Below are 27,992 nucleotides of genomic sequence, written 5' to 3' on the forward strand. Positions count from 1 at the left end.
AGGCAGACAGACCTATTAGACCAGTTAGATAGTAAGCTTCAGCATCGGGAAGACCAATTTAACTTCTGATCCATCCTAGGTAAAATTACTTCACCTCTCAGTGCTCAAGGCAATTTTATGGAGCTATCTTCTGCAGAGAAGGTGTCAGTCCACACTGGAAGAACTTTCCTGATACCTATGAAATCACAAATCTAGTCCCTCCTATCTTATTCTTAGCACAGAAAAAAAGGGGGGGTAGGAAAGCACAAGAGTGGGGTGGTCAGATAGATCCTCTAAGAAGAATTCCCACAAAGCTGTGAATGAGTCTGGCCCAGGAGGGGGCAGACTAGATGGGCTGAAATTTACACAGGTGGAGGAAGCCAATGGGGTCATTGCTCCATCTAAGCAGCCCAAATAACCCTGGAGGTCTGTGAAGATGCACTTCCTATGTGAAGATCCACTTTGTGGATTATCCAGGCTTACATCAAAGGCCCATGATGGGCAGGTACACTCGGGAGAGCATCTCCCCTTCCCCCAAAGCAGGCTTCAGGCTTGTGTTTCTTGCTCCACGAGCTGCTTGGGAGCTCAGGAGATTCAGATCCATTCTAATCCAACCTAAACCTAATGGGATTAGGAAAGGAGACCTGCCTTAAAAAAGAAAAAAAAAGAGGAAATGCCTTCCAAGCCAGTTAGAATCTGGTTTTTGCTTACTGATTCTTTGCTTGTCCACTCAATCAATTTCTAAAAGGTTTTATTATGTACATCATATTAAAGTATCATAATATCAGGCATTGTGATGAATGCTGGAGACAGAAAACAAGGCAAAATCCTTTACTTGGGAAGATAACTTGTAAATAACAAGGTATATTCTAGAGAGATCAGAGTAGGTAGAAGGTAATCTCAAAGGAACAGCACTAGGGAGAGAAGCAACTGGGAAAGGCCTCTTGCAGAAGGTGGGATTGGTGCCGAGACTGGAAGGAAGCCAGGAAACAAGGTCTCTGCCATTGCCAGCCCCCACAGAGAACCTTCAGGAAAGGGGCGTGGGAAGGTCACCTGGTTTAGTGACCCGGGCACTGGGTTTGGAGTCAGGTCTTGGTTTGAATCCTGGTTTTGCTACATATCACCTATGTGAGCGGGCCACTTGGGTCTCAAGGTCTTCTGTAACCTCTAGTCAGATGTCCCACTGACATCTCAAGGTGAGTCCAAAGTCAAGCTTATGAAGTCTTTCCCTTTCAACTGGTTACTTCTTCTGACTCGTCTATTTCTCTCTGTGGCACCATTGTTCACTCTCATGAAGATTGGGAATGTTCAGCCCAAAGAAGAGATTATCATAGAGCATGTGACAGGCTGCTGGCCCAAAAGGGTGAGGAAGGGATTAGCTTTCTTCTGTTTGGCCTCAGAGGGTGGCACCAAGAGTATGGCGCAGGGGGTTTCAGGAGGCAGATTTGGACTAGATGACAGAAAACCTTCCTAACATTGAGAGATGTCCCAAAGTAGAAGGAGCAACCTGGAAACAACATTGTCGGCTGCTTGTCACAAGGTTTGAAAGCGAAATCTGGATAATAATTGATCTCATTTATGTGATACTTCTGAGATTTGCAAAATGCTTGACATTCCTTTATTGGTCCTCACAACAGCCCAGTGGGGGCAGATTTTATTATATCCATTTTACAGATGAGGAAACTGAAACTCTGAGAGGTGTGTGAAGTGGGGAATACCCTGCCTCTGGTCATATACACTGAGCTCCCTTTCAGATCCATTGTTGAGAGAATCCCAGTTCAGGAATGAATGGGGCTATATGGGTTCTGAGCTCCCTTACAACTCTGATCCTGATTCCAAGGTCATCAGTTAGACCTCCTGTCTCTAGATGGGCAACATCAAAACCATTTCTCGAAGGCTTGGGCAGGACACAGGTGTTACAGAGAATGGGTGTGGTAAAGAACCCCAGAAAACTATGGGAGAATCGAGAAAGGCTAGGCCATCTCCAGATCACTCTAGGATGACTAGTAATGATGAAGACCAAAGCCAAGGACAGCTTTAAGGGATAGAGTTGTGGCTGAAGGAGAGAGGAGAAAAAATGGGTAGTTAAGGGTTGGAGATACACAGATGATAAGTAGGCACTTAGTAAATGCTGGTTGATTGATCAGTTTTTATCTTGCAAATATCTATGTTGGATACATGCTTCTTCTTCCAATACAGGAAATTCCTTGAGAGAAGGAGCCATTTCATTTTTGTCTTTGAATTCTCAGTCAAACTCAGAGATTGGCACACAAAGGGTGCCCAATAAATGCTGGCTGGTCGATTTATATCTTGAAAATATTTGTATTGTGTACATGCTGCTTCTTCCAATAGAGAAAGCTCTCTGAAGGCAGAGACCATTTTGTTTTTGTCTTGGAATTCTCAATGCCAAACTCAGAGCCCGGCATACAATCGGTGCTTAATAAACACTGCTTGACTGTGAATTGGTTGAGAGGATTCTTGTTCAAAGGCAGTTTGGAGCAGCTCTAAGGTTCAGTTAGGATGGGCCTTTGAAGAAGGCCCACTGTCCTACCCAAGAAATCCTCAGCAACTGTCTCGCTCAAGTCATTTAAAGGAAGAAAGAAAAAAGTGTCCCTCCCTTTCCTCTTTCTCCAACACCAGCGAGTTCCATTATTGACAGTATCAGCAGGTTAATTAAGCAGTCTGTTAGTGAGGATGTTAAGAAAGCTGGCACATTTTCAACTCGGATTGACACCATTCAAAAACCAGGCATAACTGACGTTGGTGCAGCGATACTGAGAGATGTCACAGACTCGGGGAGAGGAGGCTTCATTCCTACGGCGGCAAACTCCGAGTCAAGTCCTGGGGGAAATATGTTCCCTCCTGCTGCAGATGTTCTCACATCAAATCAAAGCTCAATGAAAAAAAGCAAGCCGGGTGTTCGATGTGGGGGCTCTCTAATCTTGGCAGAGCACTCGGGGTCCTGGGCTGGGCCTTGGGAATCTGGAGCTCTTGTCCTGGTTCTGCCACTGGCTTCCTGGGTGACCTTGGCTAAGTCGTTTCATCTCTGGGATCCTCAGTTTCCACATCTTGGAAATGGAGATTATCCTCACCCTTCCTAATAATGATCCTAACAACAACGGCTCATGTGTATATGGAACTATAAGGATTCAGAAGCACTTTAAACATATTAGATATATGGTAAAGTGATTAAATTAAGCTGGCTTCATGATATGGAAGACCCTGGGTCTTCTCTACCTCTCATCACTCCTGGTAGCAATCTAGGACAATTAAATTGAGTGGGGGCTGACCTGCATGGGCAGGGGCAGTTGTCCACTAGGTGCTCCCCACAACACATGTATACACATACACACACATATACACATGCACTCACACATAATGTACATACATACCTATATATAGACACATATGTGCACACACATGTCCATATATGTATAACACACATACACACAATAAATATATGTGCGTTTATCACATATGTGTGTGATATACATGTACACATATGAATGCATTGCATGTGTTTCATGCATATAAACATGGATGTGTGTGTCTCTGTCTTGTATTATGTATGTATCTCCCCTTTAAAATGTAAACTCTTTGAAGGCCAGGGTCATAAAGTGTTAGACATGGCTCAGGAAGGCCTAGGTCCAAATCTTGGCTCTGCCCCTTATTAGCGGCATGTACCTAGGCAAGTCATAGGACCCCTGTGCCCCAGATTCCTCATCTGTAAAATGAGGTTTGATCAATGGCCTCTAACATCCTTTCTGCTTCTAATGTTGTGATCCTTTGATCCACCAATGAGCCACAGAGGATAGTGGCCACACCAGCCATACTTGTTCCATGGAAGATTATATTTGTTCTACCTGTTTATAGTACAGCTTTCATAAGAGAGAGGGCCACAGTGGGTCTGAGGATGGCATTATGGGAGAGGAGGAAGAACACTGGCCTTGGAACCTGGAAAATCTAGGTTCAAATCCACCTCAGACATTTACTAGCTGTGTAACCCTGGGCAAGTCACTTAGCCCTGTTTGCCTCAGTTTCCTCATCTGTAGAATGAGCTGGAGAAGGACAGGACAAACCACTCCAGTATCTTTTCCAAGAAAATCCCACATGGCATCACGATTAATGGGGCACAACTGAGCAAGAACAAAATGTGCTTTGCCTGAACAATGAGGATGCAGCTCTAGAAGTGCCCATTGAGCCCAGCCCAAGGGCAAGCAGCAAACTCAGTGGGGAAGGGGGAGGGGCACTGGCTGGGACTGAAGGGAGCTGGACCATAGTGTCCAGGGGACCCACGGACCCTAGACCTAAGCCAGGAAGCTGAGCCCTGAAGCAGGCATCCATGCTCGCAAAGCCCAGCAAAGACATAGTTTGCTCCCTATGGAAAGGACACAAAATTTGACTGTTCTGATACCCTCCCATTTTTCTCTTTTATACTCCTTCTCTGCTTTTCTCTCTCTCCCTTCTCTCTTCCCCTCCCCCTTGATCTCTCTCTCTTCCCCTCTCTTTCTCCTCTCTCAGTCTCTCTCTTTCTCTCTGTGTGCCTCTCTCCCTCCCTTTCTCCTCTCCTCTTTCTTTCTCCCCCTTTTCCTTATTCTTTCTCCCCCTTTCCCTTTTAACTTTCCCCTGCTTTTCTCTTCCTTTTCTCTCTGTCCTTTTCTTTGTCTCTCTTCTTCCTCTCTCCTTTTACTCTTTCCCTTTATCTCCTTTTTGCCTTCTCTCCTCTCTCCCTTTCTTTTTCCCTCCCTCCATCCCCCTCTCTTTCACATGTATACACACAGAGTCCCTGGGCTTCCTGCTGCAGAATTATAGACTGAACACTGGGGGCACCTTTGTTTACCTCTGGCTCCCACAAACCTCTCATTTCTAACCCACAGGATGTTTCCATTTCCCCCCTGCCCCTTCCACTCTCTTGTCTTGGGAATCAGGGTCATTCCCCCACCTATTGGGAAGGTACCTGGGAAGGCTGGGGAGGGCATGGGGCAGGGAAGCTGGTGAGGTGGTTGTTTCTTTCATCTATTCTTACCATGTGCTACATGGGGAGATCCTGACCTTTCATTAGCCTGTTTGCCCAGGTCACCCAACCATTCATTCCACCTCTTCATCAACCACAAGGCTCTACAGACAATTAGGCATGACAGGCCACAAATAAGAAAGAACTGGAGAATTAATTAAGGCCTAAACAAATTAATTATGGGTCCCTAATCAGTTCTGTTGCCAGCAAGCTCTCTTTCCATCTCTCTCTCTCTCTCTCTCTCTCTCTCTCTCTCTCTCTCTCACACACACACACACACACAGACACACACACATACACCTCCTGTAAAAATAGAAACCTCCAATAACCGAGATTTTCCACTTGCATCAATACTCTACCAGGCTCAAAATACTGCTCAGAAGTGTGTTGTTATGGGATCTTGGGGGAGGGGGAGAGAGGGAAGGGTTAGAGGTTCAGCAATAACAGCTGATGCACAGAGATAGCACATCAGGGTTGGAAAAGCACTTTAGAAACAATCTCTCACTTGGTCTTCACAACATCCCTGGGAGGTAGGCGCTATTATAATCATTTTATGGATGAGGAAACAGAGGCAGACAGGTTAATTTACTTGTCCAAGGTCACCCAGCTAGTAAGTGTCTGAACACTGGTCTTCCTGACTCCAGGTACAGCACTCTGTATGATGCCCTATCCTTTTTACAAGCTAGTCACCTATGGTATACAACTAAAGCTTCTCAAATATCTATTTTTTAATGAATACATTGAGAAATATGCAACATACTAGAATTCCTCACAGTTCTTGGCTTTCTCTGTAAAACAGTGAGGAATCTGACCTCAGTTTATCAGATATGTGTAAAATCCAGGACTAATACCTCTTGACAGGTTCAAATTCAGAACTGACACTAAGAAGATGACATTTATTGGGGGAAAATGTAAAATTCTGCAGATAGGCTCAAAAAATCAATTTCCCAAGGAAAGATGACAAGGGTGTGTTCAGAAGGTAGATAAAGTGCAAAAGATGTCATGCTGTGGGGGCGGGGAAGCTCCCTGTGAGTCACCAGTGGTATGTAGCAGTCAAAAAGCTAATTCCCATCAATCACTGAATTAACAGAATTAACAACTGAAAGTAACTGATGGTTCTGCTGTAGTCTGCTCTGATCAAACCTCATTTGGAATACTGTGGCTTCCCTCAAGTCCAAGCTAAAATCTCCCCTTCTCCAGGAAGCCTTCACACTCCCCTTAATTCCACTGCCCTCCTTCTGCTGATCATTTCTGACGTAGCCTGGATAAAGCTTGTTTGTCTGTAGTTATCTGAAGGTTGTCTTGAAAGCAGACTCAGTTTTGCCTTCCTTTATATCCCCAGCCCTTAACACAGTGTCTGGCACATAATAGGTGCTTAATTATATTGACTTTATGTCTGGGTGAAAGACTGGAATTATTTATTCTGGAGAAGAGAAGATTTGGGGAGAGGGGGAGAAGACAGAGGAAATCAGTAGGGAAAGAACTAGATTGTGAGTCTGAGGGTCAAGATTCATATTCCACCTCTGACACTTATGACTTGTTTGTTCAGGGGTAAGTCACTCTGAACATCAGTTTCCTCATCTGTAAAATGGGCATTATCATACTAATAATATAATCCACATTGACCACAGTTTGTTGTTGTAAGGATCAAAGGATACACTGCATGGAAAGGGCTTTACAAACTTTGAAGTGTGATACACACATCCTTTATTATTAATTATTATGGGAAGACTTTTCTTCTTGGCCCCCAAGGATAGAGCTAGCACCAAAGCTAGGGGGGAGGGGTGCTATAGAAGCAGATTTTCCACTCAACAAAAGAAAAAATTTTCCAACTGCTAGAACTGACACCAAATGGAATGAACTGGGCCAGGTCACCAAGAAGCTGGACAGTTACTTAGTAGGGGTGTTGCAACTGTCAAGACTTGTTCACCTCTGAGGTCTTGCACAATTTTAAGAGTCCTTACAAGCCTCCTTAACTTCATCTAAAAAGCAAAGGGAAAACAGTATGGTGAAGCAGAAAGTGGAATGGCCCTGGGTTTGAGCAGTCCCGGCTGTGCCAGGCACCAACCTTGAGAAATCCTTGGTTCTCAGTCTCCATAACCGAAGAACTGGAGATGATAATCCCTGTCTTAATTTAGCTCATGGGGATGTTAGGAGGACCTAACGAAATGTGAAGAATTAGATTTCCTAATGAGGAGAAACACCTTGTATTTATCAATAAATTATTAATAACATTTTCCAAAAGTGTAAATTGTTATATAAATTCAAAATGTTTCTCCCAGTATGAGAATTTTATTTGGAAGGCTGATCGGAAAATAGATGTATCTTCCTTCCTCTCAAGTAGAAAAGTAAGTGACTACTGGTGGAAAATGTGGAAATTATGAGATGGTTTTACTTGGTTTTTACTTGTTTTTGTTTTTTGGGGGGTTTCCTTGGCAAGGATACTGGAGTGTTTTGCCATTTCCTTCTCCAGCTCATTTTACAAATGGGGAGACTGAGGCAAGCAGGGTGAAGTGACTTGCCCAGGGTCACCCAACTAAGAAGTGTCTGAGCTGGATTTGAACTCAGGTCCTTTTCAGGTCCTTTTAACTCCAGAGCCATTGCTCTAGTCACTGCACCACCTAACTGCCTGGGTTTTTTAAACTATCTTTAACTGTTATGGGGGGGGGGGGTGTCAGGAAATGAGGAGTAAATCACAAAGGCATCAATAATGCTTTAAAAGGCTATTCATATCATATCTATGAACATACAAGGATAGACACCAAGCTGGACATTCCCTGGAGGATAACATGTTTCTCGTCATCCTGTTGGATATTCCCTGAGGTTGAGAGCCATCTCTCCCATCAAATTAAGGGAGTCCCTAAAGAGGATCCTTTCCAGTGGAGAGAGACCCTACAAAAGTCAGCAAAAAAAGCATAGAAGAAACCTGGACTCTGAGAAGCAGGGTCCAAATCACAGGTGACCCCATGCAATTCATTTACATTCTCTCTAAGCCTCAGTCTCCTCCACTGCAGAATGAAGGGGCTGGATCATTGACCTCAAAGGTCCTTCTAGACCTAGATCTAGAATCCTTTATATGCTGAGGTTCCAAGCCCTGCCCCCCCCCATAGGGCCTGAGGAGTTCCAACAGTATGAGACCAGCCAGAGTCTCCAAGGAGGCCAATGATGCAAGCAGCCTGATCTGATGCTGGGCCCCACCCCAGTGTGGGCTGGGAGATGGCCTCACACCATTAACTCACCTTGGAGGGGCTGCCTGTTCTGTGATGAGACTCCTGGGGGTGGGAGGACACACAGTACTCTGAGCAATATTAGATTCATAGAGTTGGGAGGGATCAGCTGGTCCAACCCACTCACCCAGTTCATTGGATGACTGGGTAAGGGGAATAATGGCAATCTGACTTCCCTGCACATATCTGGCTTCCCTATCACACACTGGGGGGAGGGAGGCTCCAAGAACAGGACCTGAGTCTCCCCCCATCACACCAGGGGCCCCCTAAGTGCCCCAATTAGATCAGGGGCTTCCGTGTCACCCAGCATCAGACTTAAGACTCCCTGATGCACGGTCTATATCTCCTCCATCAGACCAGGGATTCCCTGAGGAAGGGGCTGCATATCCCCATCAATGAGAGAATTCTTCCAATGGTAAAACTCTTGCATTTGTATATGTTTGCAAAGTTCTATCACTGGATCCTCACAAAACCCCCAGAAATAGGCAGGGCAGGTATTGTCACTGCCACCTGACACGTGAAGAAAATGAGATCCAGAGATGTCTGACCTTTGAGGCCTTTTTGCTGCTCCTTCTCTCTGTCCTAATGAGGACTTGTCAATGACAGTGTGGGGTCCAACTTAAGTTTTCCTTTAAGAAATGAATAATCTAAGTGGCATATAGCTTTCAAGAAATTCAAGAAAGAGATTTAAGAACACACGACAAGGTAGAATTAAATCAAGGTAGAAGAGGGAGAAAGGGCCATCTAGAATCCAATAGGAAACAGAGAGAGAAGTTGGCAGTGAGAAAAACCTAGGAGAAGAAGGAGTCATTTCAGTTGTTAGGAATATAGACCCTGGGGGGGCCAGGCCTCAAGCACTGGAGGTCAAGTCCCCTCATTTTATGGCTGAAGGAACTGAAATCCAGAAAGACTGAGTAAGTGCCTAGGCATCTAGAGAATTCTGGAACTGGAGTCCGAGTTCAATTTTTTTCTCAGATAACTTACTAGCTGTGTGATCCTGGGCAAGTCACTTCACCTCTGCCTGCCCCGATTTCCTCACTCATAAAATGGGGAGAATAACAGCACCTACCTCTCAGGGTTGTTGTGAGGATCTATCAGTCAGCAAGCATTTGTTAAATATATTCTATGTGCAAGGAGCTGTGCAAAGAGCCAGGGATGCAAAGCAAGGCAAAAACATAGTCCCTGCCCTCAAGCATGAAACTCACTAGGTCCATGTAACAGATATAGTTACAGTGTAACATATAGACAGTGGCAGTGTAATACACAGTTACAACATAATAAATACACAGTTACAGTATAATATATCTAGTTAGAATGTAACATATGCATCTGTAGTGTGCTGCAAACAGTTACAATGTAACATATATAGTTACAGTGTAACATATAGACAGAGGTTGAGCCTGCATGCAGAGCCAAATTGAATCTCTGGCTCGTTGTCATGTACACAGCTCACCCAGGTCATCTCAGAGGAAAATCACCAGCATCTGGGGAGATTGAGAAAGACTTCTTACATAAGGTGGGCTTTGAACTGATTCTGGAAGGAATCTAGGTAAGCTCAGAAGGGGAAGTGAGGAAGAAGACCATTCTAGGCATAGGGGACAAGGTGTGGAGGCAAGAGATGGAGAATCATGGATGGAGGGTCAAGAGTCAATGTCTCTGGATCATGGAGTCTGTGCTGGGGAGTAAGGCAAGAAAACTGGAAAGCTGGGCAGGGGCCAGCTTATGAAGAGATTTAAAAGTCAAACATAGAATTTCCTATTTGATGCCAGATGAAATAGGGAGCCAGTGAAGTTTATTAAATGGGAAGTGACTTGACCAGACCTGTACTTCAGAAAGATCACTTTGGCTTCTGAGTTGAGGGTGGATTGGGGCCAAATGAGATAATATATTGCAAACCATTGTAATGGGTTATATAAATGCAAGCCTTCATTATTATTGTTCAAGGTCACACAGGTAGGATAGGGCAAAGTCACACTTACACATACACAGGCTGTCCTTGCCATCTGATTGTGAACTCTTTGAGGACTAAGGCTGCTTTTGCCTTTCTTAGTACCCCCAGGGTTCAGCAAGGCATGTGGTATATAGTAGGTGCTTAATAAATATTTCTTGACTGAGTGAATGGTACTGTCTCCTCCTTAGCACCTTGGATGGTGACTGCAGAAGTAGTCAACACCAAAATCTGGAAGTCTCCTGTTGCAACCCATCTGGCACAGTAGACAGAGCAGTGACCCTAGAGTCAGGAATCAAATCCAGCCTGGAACACTTAGCTAGCCATGTAAAACTGGGCAAGCCATTTAACCTCTGTTTGCCCCAGATTCCTCAACTGTAAAATGGTTAAAAATACAGCTGCCTTTCTGGACTGTTGTGAGGATCAAATGACATCATATTTGTAAAGCATTTGGCATATGATAGGCTCTGTGTAAATGTTTATTCTCTTCCCTTCTCCCTTTTGTGCCATTTTGTGGAGAAAGCCCAGAGAATTTCTGGTCAACCAGCCATCTGGATGGCAGGGGCTGGGTTAATACACCCTACCTTTCCAGTTTCAAGCCTATTTCCAGAGTCAAGATTGGATCTCTGCCTCATTGTCACGGCCATAGCCAGTCCAGGGCAGTCATGGTCTGTCCCCTCCTTGTGCCTGATGTGGCCCATAAATCCAAATGACTGGGAAAGCACAGAGTTAACTCAATTAGGTCCCTTAACAAAGCCAGCCCTAAAGGGTAATTCCTTTAATGGTCCACCCCCAAAATAGCAGGAGACTTCATTAAATGTGTGGCGTTGCCACAGCAATTATCTGGGTCATCTGAGGATCTGGCCTCGTGACTAGTCCTTGGAGTTCATTAGCCTTTTGGCGAGTAGAAGGGAACAAAGAATGAGGCTGAGGAATAATAATAATCCTGGCAAACCCCCATATTTGCCAGGGGCTGCCAGCTTCTTTCAATATACTTCCATGTCCTCTCCTTGCTCCTCAGCACATGCCTGAGGCAGAGGAGGAGAGAGAAGGATGTATCAGAAAGAATGTTGGATCAGAGGACCCGGTTTCAAATCCTGAGTCTGTCACTCACCACCTGAGTGACTTTGGGTAAGTCACTTGGGTCTTTGGGCCTCCTATGCAAAATGATAGGGGCTGGATTAGATGGTGTCCAAAGTTCTTTCCAGAACTAAATATACTTATCCCATACTCCGAATTTTATAGCTAACAAGAGGCCCAAGGTGCTAGGAGATCCAGAAACAGCACCTCAAATTTCCTGCCTCCTGGGTCTGGACTGAACTGCCAAGGAGGAATTGTGTGATCTCTTCAAGGTATCTGAACCCCAGGCTATAGGTCTGACTCCCTTCCTATGCAGAGAGGTAGGGCACCCCAGTAGAAAGAACACCCAACTTCACAGTCCAGAGACATGGGTTTGAGCCCAGGTCCTGCCCCTAACTAGCATCCTTGAGTCCTTGGACAAGTCATTTGTAGGCAGAGTGATATGATGGAATGCACTTGGTTATTACAAGATTAGGGTCAGGAACTAAATGGTTTGTAACAGGGGTGGCAGAAGAGTAAAAATAGTCTTGAGATAGCCCTCTGCCTTTAATCCCACTGAAGAAGAGAAGAAAACAAGCTGGGTTGGGGGGGGGAGGGTAAGGTGAAAAGAGTTGAGACTAAACATTTTACAGACATTATCTCATTTGATAATGAAACAATAAGCCTGGAAAGTGGGCACTATTGCCATCCCCATTTTACAGATAAGGAAACTGAGTCTCAGAGAGGTTCAGTGACCCAAGGTCACACAACTAGGAAGTGTTGGATGCAGGATTCAAACCCAGGGCTCCTTGACTCTAGGTCCCATACTCTAACCACAATATCATGCTGTTTCTCCTTGGGGATAAAAACCCAGATCCATTAAAGGATGGGCTAGTTGGGGACCCTTTTGAGGCCCGGGGGCCCTTTGGGACACACCCACTTCACGGTGTGCAGCAGCTTTCCTGGTACCTCCAGGTATAGTCATCCCTTGAGCAGGAGAGCCCCAGGTTGGATGGGGTCACACACACACACACACACACACACACACACACACACACACACACACAGCCCGCTCTTACCTACAGCTGGGAATGGCACAAACCTCTGGATGAGAAGGCGGGTGGCTGGCGTGAACTTGTTTGCTCTTTGAACCAGAGCATTAAGGCCCACCTTGGAGAGAGGAGAGAGGGTAATCAGAGGAGAGAGCTGCCACAGCAGGACATTATGCACCCATTAACCACTAGAGGAGGAGGAAAGGAAGGCCCTGGGCTAAGAACAGAGCCTTATCTCCAGCCGATCCCAAACTCCCACCTATGACTCAGCGCCTGTTCTCAGGGTGACCCACCCTCCCCTACCCACCTCTGCCGGCTCCTGCTTGACATTCCTGCCATTGTGCTCCTGGGGGGAGGCTGGGAAGCTGGCCATTTACCCTGAAATGTTTTTATTCTTCATTCCTTCCACTGCTCCCTACTCAATCAATGAAGTTAGGACCATGTGCTTTCTCTGGGCCAGGGCTGGTGCTAGGAAGTGATTCAGGAAAGACACAGGGCCTGTTTTGGGGCAACTCACAGGCCAGCTGGGGGAAAAGACACTCACAGACACCTGGGGGGGGACGGACAGTGAGATCAAATGGTCAAGCCCCACCCCCATCTCGGTCAACCTATTTATTTTGCATGTACTAATTTGGGGAAAAGGGAAGGGAATGAGCATTTATAGGGCACCTACTGTGTTCCAGGCATGCCTGTGCTAAATGCTTTATACAAATATTATGTAATTTATTTATATAAATATTTTATATTGGATATATTTACATATGGTATATTTTATATTTAACATGCAAATATTTTCTATAAATACATATGTCCCCTGATCAAAGGTAAACTCCTTAAGGCCAGGGGCTGTTTAATTTTTTCTCTTTGTAACCCCAGTGCCTAGCACAGCATCTGGAATATAAGAGACACTTAATGTTGACTGATTGAATGACTGAGTGTATAATGCAGGCTATACAGGAAGTAGGAGTTCAGAAGAAAGTGAAGCAAGACAGTAGCTGGGACAAGGAGGACTTGAGTCAGGCATTGAAGGATGGATGGTGTAATAACGCGTCCAACCTCCTCATTTTACAAACGAAGAACTGAGGCCCAGGGAGATGAAGTAATTTCAATAAATGTTTATTAATGTGCCAGGCACTACACTAAGTGCTGGGGGTGCAAAAAAGACAAAAGACAGTTCCTGCCCTCAAGGAGCTTATCATCGAATGGGAGAAGCAACATGCTAGCAAATATATGTAAAGCAGGAGAAACTGGAAATAATAGAGAGAGAACGCACTGGGAGCCCCAGTTTGAATATGGTTTGAAGTGCCCCACACTCTCCACTGCCCACATTCTTTAAGGTTGACAAGGTCCTTGATAGCCATTGCCTCCTTCGAGTCTCCCAAGATCCCTGTCAGGAAGGCTGTCTCACTATCCCCGTTTGTTAGATGAGATAGCTGAGGCTCAGAGGGGTTAAGTGATGTGTCCACAGTCACACAATGATGGAAAGAAGACCTGAAACCGGATGTCCCAGGGCTCTGTCCACTATACCACGAATTCTCATGGGAGGCAGAGCATGAAGGGAGAATATTCCAGTCAAAGAGAACAGGATAAGCCAGTGTGTGGAGGTGGGACTGAATGGGGAGGCAGGCAGGGGACAGGGAGGAGGACAAGCCATAGCTGCTTTCCTTACAGACTGCATGTCCTGTCAGGCTAGACCCAGCCCAGCTATGGTCAGAGAGGACGTAATCTGCCTTGGTGCAGGGGATGGCCTCACTAGTGAGTCACAAGTCAAAACAGAAAAGTTTCTACAGAACTTGATGCACACCTCATTTGACTCTCCCAACAACCCTAGGAAATAAATAATCCAAATCACTGCATCCATTTTACAGCTGAGGACATCGAGGCTTGACAAGGTGAGGTGACTTGGCAGGGACACACTACGTGTGAGCACCACAGTGAGGGGGACTTCTCACTAGGTCTCCTGACTCCAAATCCAGGACCCCGTCTACAAGGTGGCGGCAGCTGCCTGAGGTCAGATGGGGCCAGACTTTGGAGGACATCTACACTCTATGGACCTTGGAGTTACTCAGTCTGGCACCAAGTTGTCCCGAACCCGAAGAGTCTTGTCTCCTTAAGTGGACTGTGTGCTCCCTGAGGCCAGGGACCATCTATGCCTTCTCCTCTTCCCACCCCCCCACTGAGCAGGGTATGTCTCCAAAGAGGTGGGTCAGGCCACTGGGAGTTTGTAAGGTTGATCCCCAGAGATGTGGGTGGGCTACTAGCCATAAAAAGCCCCTCTCCCTTGTCAGGACTTTTGGGAATTCTCAAAGGTATATCCAGGGGTCACTCTCTCTGGGCTCTAACCCATTGTCCACATAGCAGCCAATGATTGTCCTAAAGTGCAGGCCTGACTGGTACTTCCCAGCTCAATGAACTGTAATGGCTCCCTATTACCTCTAAGATCAACTATAACATCCTTAAAGCCTTTTACAAGCTCTCCCCTTCCTACCTTGCCATACTCTCTCACACTTTATCCCCTTCATCTAGGCACTCTAGATGCCAGGACGGGAGTGAAGCAAGCCCAGACCAGGGAGGCCTTCCCTACTCTCCTCCACCTTTTAGACTTCCCAGCTCCCTTCAAAACTCAGCTGGAGGACCCTTTATGGACAGCGCCATTGTTAGGGCCTTTCCCAGTGCACATATCAATTTGTATTCACTTATTGTTGCCCTACTACTTGGCTCCCCCGATACATTGTAAACTCGGGCTGCAGAGACAGTTTCCTTTTGGTCTTTGTGGTCTCTGTACCTAGCACTGGACTGCAAACCTTTTGGGGGGGGGGGGAAGGAGGTATCTAGATCTGTGACTTCCTCAGCAGAAGAAAACCACCTTCCCTGATCAGTATGTGAAAACCCCCTCGAACTGATACAGATCAAAAATAGGTGCACAACTTGTTATTTTAGCTATGTGGGACAGGAAGAGAGCAAGTCATTGACACACATCAAAAGTACTGGTTCAGATCCTGACTCTGCCATTTACTATTCATGTGTATGACCTTGGTCAAGTCATTTGACCTCTAGCATCTATAAAACAAAAAGGCTGGGCTAGATGATCCTGAGGGTCCCTTTTAGTTCTAAATCTCTGATCCTCTGAATATATCTGAGCATGACATTGACAATGCCTCCTTGGGGATATCTCTAATCCGAATTCTATGACTTTCCAGGAAGCTTTGGCTAGGCTAGTCCTAGCCAGCCTTTCTCCCTCTCCTGAGCCCTCCTTCTTCCTCTCCAACTCATTCGAGCCTTCTAGACTCAGTTCAAATCTCACCTTCTACAGATCTTTCCCCCCCCCCCACTCCCCATTGCTAGTACCTTCCCTCTGAGATTACCTCTGTGTGTGTATAAACACACACACATATACATAATTATATACACATACATTCTAGGTACAGACAGGATATTTTTCTATAGAGATATAGATGTCTTGCATGTACCTAATTAGATGGATTTTGTATGTACGAAGTGTCCTCATCGCATCAGAATGTAAATTCTTTCAAGGCAGGGATTATTTTATTTCTATCTTTGTATATTCAGGATTTAGCATACAGTAAGCACTTAATTAGGGCTTGCCGATTATTTGCATAGGCAGCCTGATCCCCGCCCCCACTCCCACTTCAGAGAGAGAGTCCACCATCCTCACTGTGTTGACAGAGAAGCAGAAAGAAGAGGGGCCTCTCAAGGCCATCCGGAACCAGGCGCCCTGCAGGAGATGGGAATGTAGTCCCCGAATGCTGCCCTGTTCCTCCCTCTCCTCCCCCTTCAGATGCCAGGGCTGCTCGAATGCCCCCGGCCTCCCTGCAGTGACTGTAAGGCAGCTCGCGCTGCCATAACCACCCTGCAGATCGTGGAGATATATGGATATATATGGATGTGTGTGTGTCTATATTTTTACTCTTTATTTTAAGCCCCGCGTCGATGCACAGATCTCAATTCCCTCCCTTCCCCACTCGCTCCGGGCCAGAGTTGGAAGGCAAAGCGAAGGAGGAGCTACTCTATTAAAATGAAAAGGTTAAACGGTTCCATCTAGGCTGTTGTTGGGACCCCGCCCGCCATCCCCGCCGCGCATCCAACGCTGCCGCGCCGCACCCGCCGCTGCCGCCTCCTCGCTCCTCCAGCCCGGCCCGCACCCTGCTGTGCAGATGAAATTCAGTGCTGGGGTGGATTGAAATCCAATCTCCTCCATTCTCAAGCGAAGCCCCAGAATCAATCAGCTAATGACTTCGCGTTTCATCTACTCAAAGACTGCGCCCCTCCTCTCCCCCAGCTGAACTGGGTTCTGAGGCTCAGAGGGGGCAGCTGGAGGTGGGGCGGGGGAGGAAGAGGCTCCCATCTTCCGTCTTAGCGATGTGGAAGAAGATGAGATTGAGGGGCTTTAATGGTTTAGCGTTGGGGCAGCCATCTCCTGCCTGTGGACGGACTAAGTAAGGCCAGGGCCTGTCTACCTGCATCCCGCCTGGCCTGCGGCGGCAGAGGAATAACAGGCCCTGGGTTCCAATCCTCCCTCTGTCACTAATTACCGTGTGACCTTCAGCAAACCATTTCCTCTTTCTGGGTTGCTATTTCCAGATCTGTAAAATGTAGAGATGGCCTGGATGCTTGCAAAAGTTCCTTTCGGCTCTAAATCTGGGCTCTTCTGGAGGCTGCTGGGTCTGGGCAGAGGCAGCGCTGCTCAGCACCCACCCCACCTACTCCCAGCTGGGAGGCAGGAGGCTCGGCTTCTTCCGGTCCTCAACTCCTATGAAAAAGTGCTGGGAAATGCTGAAAAGGGAGGGAGGGTGGCTATTGTGGAAGCCCTTTCTGAGCCGATGAGAAGGAAGGCCAAGCTGGCTGGAGAGCTCTGCGGTGTTAAGGGAGGCCTAGAACCACAGCCCAGGAAAGGGGGCTGGGCGGTGGGGGAGCAGCAGCCTGGGGGAGGTCACTCACACTTATTTCAGTTTAGCCAGTTTTACTAAGCACTTACTGGACCAGCCACCCAAACCTCCGTCTTCCCATCCCTACCCCAATCATCCCTACTCCTTACACTCATACCCAGCTACACAAAGTTGGGGGGGGGGGGGAGGAGGCTGCTCAGAAAGAGATTACCATTCTCCTCCTCCTGGAGTGATAAAGGCAGTAGAGATAGGAGTGCAGAGGCAGGGACAGGAAGAAAATCAACAAGACTTGGTTACTGACTAGTGGTGGGGGGGGGGGGGGGGGGGGGAGGGAAGGAGGGAGACAGAAACAGAGCGACAGAGAAAAAAGAGGGAGAGACAGAGAGAAGTGGGAGGGAGAGAGAGGGAGGGGGAAGAAGAAGAATGGGGACAAAGAAGAGAAGGGGAAAAAGGAGTAAAAGGATACAGAGAGAAAAGAGAAGGACAGAAGCAGAGGAAGGGGAGAATGGGGAGGCTGGGGCAGAGAACATCTCACTTCCTTTGGAATCCTCTGCCCTAATTTCTGCCCAATTCCTGGTTCTCAGTGACATCTCACATGTCAGTCATTCTGGAAAAGCCTACTCTGAGACCCTAAGACAGGGCTAGGCCCACAGGCAGCTGTCCCCCCTCACTTCTGTCTCCTGGCTTTCTTTAAGACTCAGCTCAGACCCCACCTTCTGCAGGAGGCCTTTCCCATTCTACCCTGGCCTTCACTGTGCCTTTCCGCTGAGAGTACCTTCTATCTGTAGATCCCCTGGATGTACCCTGTTATTAGCATGTTGTGTCCTCCAGAAGACCATGAGCTCCCTGACAGCAGGGGTTATTTGAGCCTCTCTTTGTACCATCCCCAGAGCTCAGCACAGTGCCTGGCACACAGTAGGCACTTAAAAAATGATTTCTGACTGACTAAGGTTAGACAGATGACTTCTGAGGTCCCTTCCAAAGAGGAGATTCTGCAAGTCAGTGCAATCAAAAGAGAGCTGAGTTTGGAGTCAGAGGCCCTCCGTTCCTGGCTCTGCCATGCATTTATTACCTATGTTGAGAATCTCTCCCTGCCCACCCAGAGACAGTTTCTAGGTGATAAAAATCACATTATCCTGGTCAGACACCTGTGTAATAAATGGGGCCAGTTCTTCACCCCCTGGGCCTCCCCTGCCCAGTCCATACATTGTCGGGGGAGGGAGGGGGCCTTCAGGGTCCTCTCCAGCTGGAGTTTGTTATCCAACAACCTGCTGAGCCCTTCCAGGCCCAAATCTATGCAATCCCATCATCTCTGCCTGACCTCTTGGGACAAACGACCATGACAAGAGGGCGTGAGGAATGGGGACAAAAGTGTCCGGGAACCTGACTAGTCTTGTAGAGGATTTGCTACCAGGAGGGAGCCCAAATGTGCACAGACACTGAAAGAGTTAGCAGCACTCGAAGAAGATATGGGTGCCCTGCATTCCTCACCTGGCTCCTGCAGCCTCAGATGGATAGAACCCAAAGACCATGGCGAAGGTGAGCTTGGGCTCCCCCTGCTGGCTGCTGAGTAGTAAGGGAAGTCCTAGAGGGAGCATGTGTGTGTAAGCGAGGGGGGATGCTGAAGAGTGTCCCTCCCAATTACAGGATCATGGAAGAAACGTTAGCACTACTTAGTCCAAACCCCTCATGTTACAAATGAGGGAGCTGAGGTCCGGGGGCTTGTCCAAGGTCACTAAATGGCAGGCGAAGATCTGACTCCAGGTCCTCTGACTTTAGGATTCATTCACATCTGTGCTTCCTCCAGGTGGTAAATACTCTCCAAGAAGACTCGCCAAGCTCCCGGACACTTTAGCCCCCATTACTCACCCCGTCTGGCTCTGACTCTTCCACTACATCAAGATCAGTGTGCCAGTGTTTTTTTTGGCACACCCAGTTAATAGACCGATTATGTTCATCAGGTACTATGAACCAAGGCACTTTGCTCACAATGACCCTATGAGGTAGTTGGCATGATCCCCATTTTAGAGACGAAGAGACTGACACTTGGAGAGATTAGGTGCCTTGCCCTAAATCACATTATTAGAGCAGGGTTTAGAATCCGGGTTTCATAATGACTCTGGTTCCTTGGGAGAAAGGGGGGACATGAAAGAGTTAGATCCCCATGGAGAACCTCTGGGTCTCAAGCTCCCCATTTGTAAAAAGAGGGGCATGACCTCTAAGGTCCTCTTCTAGCTCTAAATCTATGATGCTATCTATGATCAGGGCTCTCAGAATGAAGGTCACCAACACCTGGCCACAAACACTGGCCACTGAGCGCCCTAAGCCCAGGACTGCCTCATTTCTTCCCAGCTTAGTTCTCCCCAGTCACAGGTTGTAGTCTGGGATTGGATGGAGAGATGGCCTAGCAACACAGATCTATAACTGGGAGGGACTTTCCAGGCTATCTGTTCTGACCTCTTAATTTTCCAGATTAGGAAAATTTGACCCAAGTGGGTTGAGTGACGTTGCCTAGGTCACACAGGCAGTTAGAGGCAGACACTCCAGGCCAACTCCAGAGAGAAGCAAGGTTTCCACTGAAGCACCCTGATTTCTTCTCCTCATTTGCTAGGCCCTCTCCCTTAAGATGTGGATTGGCAAACTTCTAACACAGGAAACCAGTTGTGGTTAAAGGAAAAGAGCCTGGGTAGATGACATGCCACTTGGGGATCCCTCCTACCACCCCCAAAAGGACCATAGACAAGGGCCTGCTCTCAGCCTTCCTGGGAATTCCTCCCCCATGACTCTCATCCTAAATTTCATCATCCTATCACATGCCCTCCTGAGTGACCTTGGACAAGTCCCTTAACTTCAGAGCCCCACTTTCTTCATTTGTAAAAGGTGAGCACAGGACAGGAAGGTTGATTCTAGTTTTATACCTCAACAAAACCTCTCTTTCCTTAGATCTTGGCTCAGAGTTTGGGGATAACATTGGCCTTCTGAGTCAACCAAACAACCACCTCCCCTGGCCACTGCCTCACACACACACACACACACACACACACACACACACTCACTCACTCACACACACATGAAGCTCTGCCCCTTCCTATACTGTCCCTTCTGACTGAGTGTGGCCATGGGCGGCCCCCACTCCATCTCACACCCTGATGATGGGTTCTCACACCATATTCACAGGCTGTCAGCAAAAAGGCTCCACCGATCACAAACAATTATCAGGGCCAGGGAGCTGGGATTAGAAAAATCCACAGGGGCACCTTCACCTAGGCAGCAAAGGAAGGAGGGGGAGAAAGAGAGAGGTGAGGCAGAAAGGGCTGACAGGGAAGGGAGAGGCCAGCCTTGTAATCAATTACATTAACAGGCGGTATTTCCATAGAAAAGTGTACTCCTGACCCTTCTGGTTATTCTAGAAACTTGAAGTGAGGGAAGAAGAAGGCAATTTCTGTCCCAAACAGAATCTTCATAGACTCAGAGCCCAAAGGAATGTCCTTGGAGGTCATTTAGTCCATCTCCTTACGTCTGGTTTTACAGATGAGGAAATTGAAGCTCAGATGTCAAGTTAACTTGCCTGAGATCACACTGGTAACCTTCCACGTAAAGTGGAAAAGCTAGTATTTGAATATAAGTTGTGTGACTCTAGAAATGAAGACGAGGGAGGGTAGAGGTAGGTAGGGGCTTGCTGCTTGCTTTCTTTTTTTTTTTTTAGAGGGGGGGAGGCAGGGCAATTGGAGTGACTTGCCCAAAGTCACACAGCTAGTAAGTGTGTCAAGTGTCTGAGGCCAGATTTGAACTCAGGTCCTCCTGACTCCAGGGCTGGTGCTCTATTCACTGTGCCACCTAGCTGCCCCAGCTTGCTTTATTCTTTAGGATGTCTAAGGACAGGGCTAAGAGATGCATGGAGGTCAGAGGTTTGGCAGGATTTCTGCTTAAAGGCAATTAAGCAGAGTTGGTCCTGATAACAATCCCTAGATTAGTCTAATAATACTCCCCTTCCTAAAGGGCAACAGGGTAAATTCCCTAAAAAGAGGCAGGCTGGTGGCATGGAGAGCATCCTGAAGAACCCAGAGGCAAGAGAGACTCAAACCCAGGTTCAAATGTGGCTTCTGACATTTCTCAGCTGTGTCATCTTGGGCAAGTTACTTGCTCCCTCTGATTCTTCATTTGTTAAATGGGGAACATAATACCTGCCCCCATGGAGTTGTGATGATCTCATGGGTTCATGTATACAACACCCTTTCTGAGCTTGAATGAAAATGTTGGGGAGCCTATAGTGGACTACACCATGCCATGGCGTCCATGAAGGATCACTTGAGAGTCCTTCGGGGGCAGGGAAAGGAGCATAAGAAGAAAAAGCCTCTCTCTTGGCAGGAGACCTGGATTCCAGTTTTGGCTCTGTTACTCACTAGCAGGGTGGCCATGAGCACTCCTCTGCCTCTCTGTTTCCTCACTAGTAAAATCACCCTCAAGGGGCCACGTACCCAGTTGAGGCCCTCACAGAGATGACAGCAACAGCCTTCTAACTCCCTGACTCCAGACTCTCCCCTTCTTAAATCCATCTTTCACAGAGCAAATAAATTAATATTTCTAGAATACAGATTGGACTGCTCACTCCACTACCCAAAAATGTCCAGTGGCTCCCAATTACTTGTAGCATAAAATACAAACCTCTCTGCTAAGCATTTAAAGGACTTGGAGTCAGCAGGAAGACCTGAGACTGAATTTACTAGCTGTGTGACCCTGGGCAAGTCACTTGACTTCCATCTGTCTGGGGACAATAATAGTACCTACCTGCCAGAGCTATTCAGAGAATCTAATAAGATATTTGTAAGGCACTTAGGAAACTGTAGAGCACAATGTAAATGGTAGCAGTTGTTCCTGTTATTGGAAGTGAAGGAGGGCCGTTCATCCCTCCCAACCCTCCTTCACTGCCTCTTCTGAAGGCTAGGTCCCCAGATGAAGGGGCTGGAGTAGGGCTGAGGCCCGGGGTCCCTTCTGTCAGGGCTTCCCAGCGTGTTAGGGCATGTACCAGCCAGGAGGCAGCTCTCCCTACCCCCACCCCCTCACCACTGGGGCTGGTTGGGGCCCTCAGGGCTACAGCATTTGGTGGAGCCCATTAAAATGAAAAAGCCGAGCCGGCTGCTTCCTCTCCTTGCCAGCTCAGCGGGCCTTGTTTAAGGAAACCAGCTGGCATAAATGGCGACCGACCCATCATGAACAGAGCTAGCGATCAGAAAATCAGCCCTAATAATTGGATTCTGGAGGATTTCGAGAAAGAGAACAATTATGGCCATGGGCTGCCCCAGTGGGGCGCTTTCACAACCGCCCAAATAAACCACAAAATAAAAGTTAACTAAACACGGGCTCTGCTTTGGCAAGGCCTTGCCATGGAAGGAGAGGAAGGAGGGCAAAACAAACAGGCTGCTAAGCCTGCCCAGGAATGCCTGGCCTCAGAAGCCCACCTCCCCCGCAGCTCACTAGGCTGGCCCTACAGGGGATGGCCAGCCAGGTCAGTGCCAGCCCAAGCCTGGAGGAGACCAAGGCAGCAGGGGCAGGGAGATGGAAAAGAGCTCTGTGGGTGGGGGCTGAGGGACACAGAGAGAGACAGAGGCAGACAGACAGGCAGATATCATAGCGATGGGCACATGGGCCATGCTCAGCAAAAGAGGGGTAGAGAGGGTTGTGGATGGAAGGCTGTGGATTTCTCAGGAAGGACATGCCTGTATTAAAATAATGTCAAGCCAGTGCATAGAACCAGCATGTGCCTATTAAATGCACATATGCATAAACATGCACAATAATTAAAGCTGGACAGCTATCCCAAAGTAGCCTGGCTCAGACCAAGGCTGATTGGTGCTTAGTTGGGACAAGGAAGGTCACATTGCCATCCCTCCCCCACCCAAAGCTCGAAATTGGAGGGATTGGAACAGTGTGCCCTGTAGGGCCAACCTGTGGCTAAATGGAGGAGGCAGAGCTTCCTTGAAGCCTGCTACTCTCCAGGCTCAGCTGGCCTCCTGTAACAGCCATGAAAGCATGCTGCATGACTGGACGAGTCAGCCACCCCCTCTGGGCCTCACCTGTAAAATGAAAAGGTGAGAACTTAGAAGTACTTCAGGCCTCTGGTCAGTGCAATGACCCCAGAATTCCAGAGGACCAGCGCTGGATGGTTTCATGATACAACAAGACATCCATTTTTGAGCTTTTGTTGCTGTCGTGCAGTCACTTGTCAGTAGGGTCTGGGTTTTCTTGGCAAAGATACTGGAGTGGTTTGCCTTTTCCTCCTCTAGCTCACTTTACAGGTGAAGAAACTGAGGCAAAAAGGGTTAAGTGGCTTGCCCAAGGTCACACAGCTAGAAGTGTCTGAGGATAGATTTGAACTCACAAAGATGAATCTTCCTGGTTCCAAGCCCAAGGCTCTATCCACTGTACCACCTAGCTGCCCAATCATGAAAACATAGTGTCTGATGCAACTCCCCCCTCTTGGTACAGGGATTAGAAGCTGATTGGGTCAATCCCACTGTCCCCTCAACATGACTCAGGGGAATAAACCAAGGAATCCCTCCCCTGGTCTCTCTCTGTTCCTCTCCTCCCCTCACGTTATGTCCACAGGCTATTTAGCAGTCATGGTCTAAGTCAAAGGCCCCAGCCTTTGGTGAAAGAGGCCCTCTACTCTGATTCACCAGGACCACACCAGAGCAAGGAAGACCAAATACCAGAGAATAAATGGGGTGGGCAAAGAAGTACCCCAGCACCAGAAAGGATCGTCAAGGTGGGTAGTGGCAGATCAAGAGATGCAGGGACATGGTCAGTAAAATATACTCAGTGAAACACAGGGGGTGCCCCCAACTCCAGGAAGCTTTTCTGTGCCAAGGGTCTGAACCACCAATAGCTTGTCCTTCTCTAGGCTTTGCTGAAGCTATTGGCCACACTGCTCAATGGACTGAGTCTGGTGCTGCCTTGTGGGACCACAAGCTGTGGTCTTACACACTATTATTGAATTTTCATGCATCTACAACTTGCCTCTCCAATAATATCAATCAACAAAGCATTTATTAAACACCTACCAGATGCCCAGCATTATGATCTATGCTGCGGATGAAAAAAAAGCAAAGGGTGTGTGTACACACACACACTCATGTATGTGTGCATGTATGTATGTATGCATGTATGTATGTACAGTTCCTGCCCTCAGAGAGTTTACATTCTAATGGGGGAGATAAATGGTAGAACAGAATAAACAGAGCCATCTTTGGGCACCTTTAGGCAGGAATTCACTCCTTTGGATAGGCTGGTACCATTGATTAATGCCAATAAGGTGTATAACTAACATATTTTCTCCCATCCTTCCCACTAGAATATAAACTCCCAGAGGGTGGGGATTTCCTTGTTTACTTATATTTGTGTCCCCAGAACTTAACACAGATCGTAGGACAGAGTAAAGGCTTAATAAATATTGTCTTCTAGTAAATGCTTTATTTAATAAATGCTAGGCATGATACTCACTCAGACAGGCTGAGCCTCTCCCAGTTTCCCTATAGCAGCCCCAAGTAAAAGGCTGGATATACAGTAGGTATTCAAAGTGTACTTGTGGCACTGAATGGTGAAGCTAGATAGAGTGAAGAAATCTTCCTCTTAAAATATAGCAAGCTGTGGGATTTAAGAAAATAATTTAATGGAATCTCCTTCCGTTCTCCCTTCTCTCTATTCATCCATCCATCCATCCATCCATCCATCCATCCATCCATCCATCCTTCCTTCTCAATAATTTATTCTTGGTAATTGCTGCTGGTCAAGAGTCTGATAACCAAGGTTTAACACCTGGCTTTCTGGCCTGTAAATCCATTTAGGAGGAATGAATACTGAAGGGTCCAGATTCCTGGGGCAGCTAGGGTGATGGGGAAGATACACAGAGGCTGGAGGGTTGTCACTGAGAGTAGGAAAAAGGCCAAGCCCTTCCCCAGGCCCTCTCTTCTGCCTCGCTAGGTCCCTCCATCCCAGGCTGCCTGTCTGGGAGGGGCTCCTTTTAATTAATACCAGTACTGGGCCAACCACTGGGGCCAGTGACACTTGTTTTCAGGTCATCTCCTCCTAATAGGCTCACCCTGGGAGGGGATTTACAGCTAATTGACAGCAGAGATCAGTTAATGAGGCCGACAGGCCTGGGGTGCCAGGGAACAAGGAAAACTAAACTAAAATAAAACTCCTTTATCCAGTGGTTTTGTGATTTACACAAAAAGAGAAAAGCAAGCTGTAGATAATCCATGTCAGAAACTCTGCTCCCATCTGTCAAGGCTGGACCCTCGCCGTGAGCAGGAGGAGGCAGCGAGGAAGGGTTACTCTTATCAAGTGGAGATCACAGAATTCAAGAACCAAGGGGCCAGCAATCAAGGAGGGCCCACCAAGTGCTCCCCATGGGGTCCAGCCTAGGGTCCTGGAGGAGGAGGTAGGGGAAAAAAGAGGAAGACAAAAGGGGGAGAAAATGAAGAGGAAGAGAAGGAAAAGGAAGAAAAGGAAAAGATGAAAGAGTGGGAAGGAGAGGGGAGAGATAGTAGAAGAGGGAGGAGGAAGAAGAAGAGGAATGGAAGGGTAGGGAAAGAGGGAGAACAGATAGAGGAAGGGGGAGGAAGAGGAGAAGCAGAAAGAGCAGGTAGGAGAGGGGGAAGATATAAGGGGAGATACAGAAACCAAAGGAGGGAAGGAAGAAATGAGGAGCTAGGAATGGAAGAGAAAATCTAATAGGAAAGGAAGACAAGGAAGGGAAGGAGGTGTGGGAGTAAGAGACACTTTCAAGGAGATTATTATAGTGTCATTTGGGACTGGGGGAGAAATTTTGAAGACAAGAAAGGATCAGCGATATTTGACCCTGGGTGCCCAGCTTGGCACCTACTGGCACTTCCCAGGACTCCAAGTTGGGGCAAATCCATCATCATCATTCCTAGGCTCTTGGCACAGTCCATCTTCCTAAGGTATCCTGGAACTGCTTGTAGACAAACCCTTCTCCCTTTTAATTCAGCTGAGACAGAGTTGAGGAAAAGGAGCCCAGAGCAAATATTTGTAAAGTGGATTGGCTCAGGCAGGGTATAGTGTCCTTGACTGTCCCTAGGGGATTTCTGTAGCATCATAGACTCTTCTCAGAGCTTGAAGGGATCTCAGAGCCCATGGAGGCCAATTCTTTCACCTTATGGATGAGGGTAACTGTCATCAAAGGCGGGGGGGGGGGGGGGGGGGGGGGGGGGGGGAGGGAGCGATCTAGGGGGGTCGGCCGGGCAAGAATCCGAAAGTGAGCAAAGGGGAATACAGCATAAGGAAAAAAGACTGACTTTACCAAAGATCTCAAGAGGAAGAAAACTCAGATAAAGACTTTGAGCATAAACAGATACACCAACAGGGAAGAGTGACATTAATAACAGAAAGGAATATGACCTCTAGATCAGCTAAATGAGTACAGACATCTATGAATAAAGGTAAAAGGAAAATGAACCAATATATGATGAGGCAGCTAGGTGGCACCATAGGGCACAGAGGGCCAGGTATGCAGTCAGGAAGACCTGGGGTCAAATCTAACTTCAGACACTTAGTAGCTGTGTGACCCTGGGCAGTCACTTAAACTCTGTTTGTCTCAGTTCCCTCATCTGTCAAATCAGAATAATAACAGCCCCTCCCTCCCAGAGTTGTTGTGAGGATCAGATAAGATAATATTTTCCAAGTGCTTAGCAAAATGCCTGGCACATAGTAAGCTCTATATAAACATAGGCTATTATTGGTATAATGATGATGAAGCAAAGGACCATAGCAGTGTGTGTGTGTGTGTGTGTGTGTGTGTGTGTGTGTGTGTATTCCCAAGAGAGCATGGAACCCCAGCAGGATGTTCCCAAATGGTTTAAAAGAGAAATAAGAATTGTGAAAGCAGAATTTATGGCCCGCACAGAAGATATAATTGGCAGAATAGAAAAATTTTAATCCATTGTGGCAAGAATCACAAAAAAAAAAAAAAAAAAAAGAGAGAGAGGACAACTAATTGGGATTGTGAATGCAAATATACAGAAGTGAAGGCTAATCTAGAAGGAAAGAAGCAAAAAAGCAATAATATTCCAAGAAAACATGATCACCAGACAAGCAAAAGCTATTGATCTTGAAAACAGGATGCAGAGAGACGATTTAAGAATGATAGGTCTCCCAGAAGAACGGAAAAAGCTTAAGAAAAAAGTCTAATAATCATAATTGATTACCAGAATGCAAGAAACAATATAATTGTCCAGAACTTTGGAACACATTGGTAGTGTGACCCTGAGTAAATCCGTTAAGCTCTAAGCCTCAGTGCTTTCAGAACCACTGGGGAAAAGATACCATAAGAATTTTTTTGACTGGCAAATATGGGAATTTGTTTTGCTTGACTACGTATATTGTTACAAGGATTGCGTTCTTTTCAGGAGGTAAAAAGGGAAAAAGACCTGATCTTTTTTTTTTTCAAAAAGAAGGTATTGTAAGTATTTCCAAAGAGCCAGATAAATACGAGTTGTTCCTGCTGCTGTCACTGTCTCATTCTTCTCTTTTTTGGAGTTCAGAAAGAAATAGTCCTAGGACAAGTTGCTATCCCACTAATATTCTTTTGTAATATATTGATAAATATTACAGATAACAATTACTGGTATTATTAATCATAAAACTGATATGTAGCAGTCATCATCATTGTTGCATAGAGCATGGGATATCCTGATGGCAGCAGGCATAGCCTTTCCTTCAACTGAACAGAGGATGAGAATAATGTGGACTGGAAGGCAGGACTCTCAAGCTCCTTTCCTGGCTTTG

The 27,992-nt window shown here is 46.9% G+C and overlaps 1 protein-coding gene across 1 annotated transcript in view; it reads right to left on the reverse strand.

Moving 5' to 3' along the window:
• The window catches only part of SFXN5 (sideroflexin 5), a 224,289-nt gene that overhangs the window by 82,552 nt on the left and 113,745 nt on the right, over nt 1-27,992 (reverse strand). The window contains exon 10 of the mRNA XM_069066620.1: nt 12,307-12,397. Coding sequence (XP_068922721.1) covers nt 12,307-12,397 — 91 coding nt within the window. The remainder of the gene's footprint in view (nt 1-12,306; nt 12,398-27,992) is intronic.

The sequence above is a fragment of the Petaurus breviceps genome, unplaced genomic scaffold, assembly GCF_028583685.1.
Source record: "Petaurus breviceps papuanus isolate PSGF00001 unplaced genomic scaffold, PetGlider_PUasm1.0 139, whole genome shotgun sequence".
Classification (NCBI taxonomy): Eukaryota; Metazoa; Chordata; class Mammalia; order Diprotodontia; family Petauridae; genus Petaurus; species Petaurus breviceps.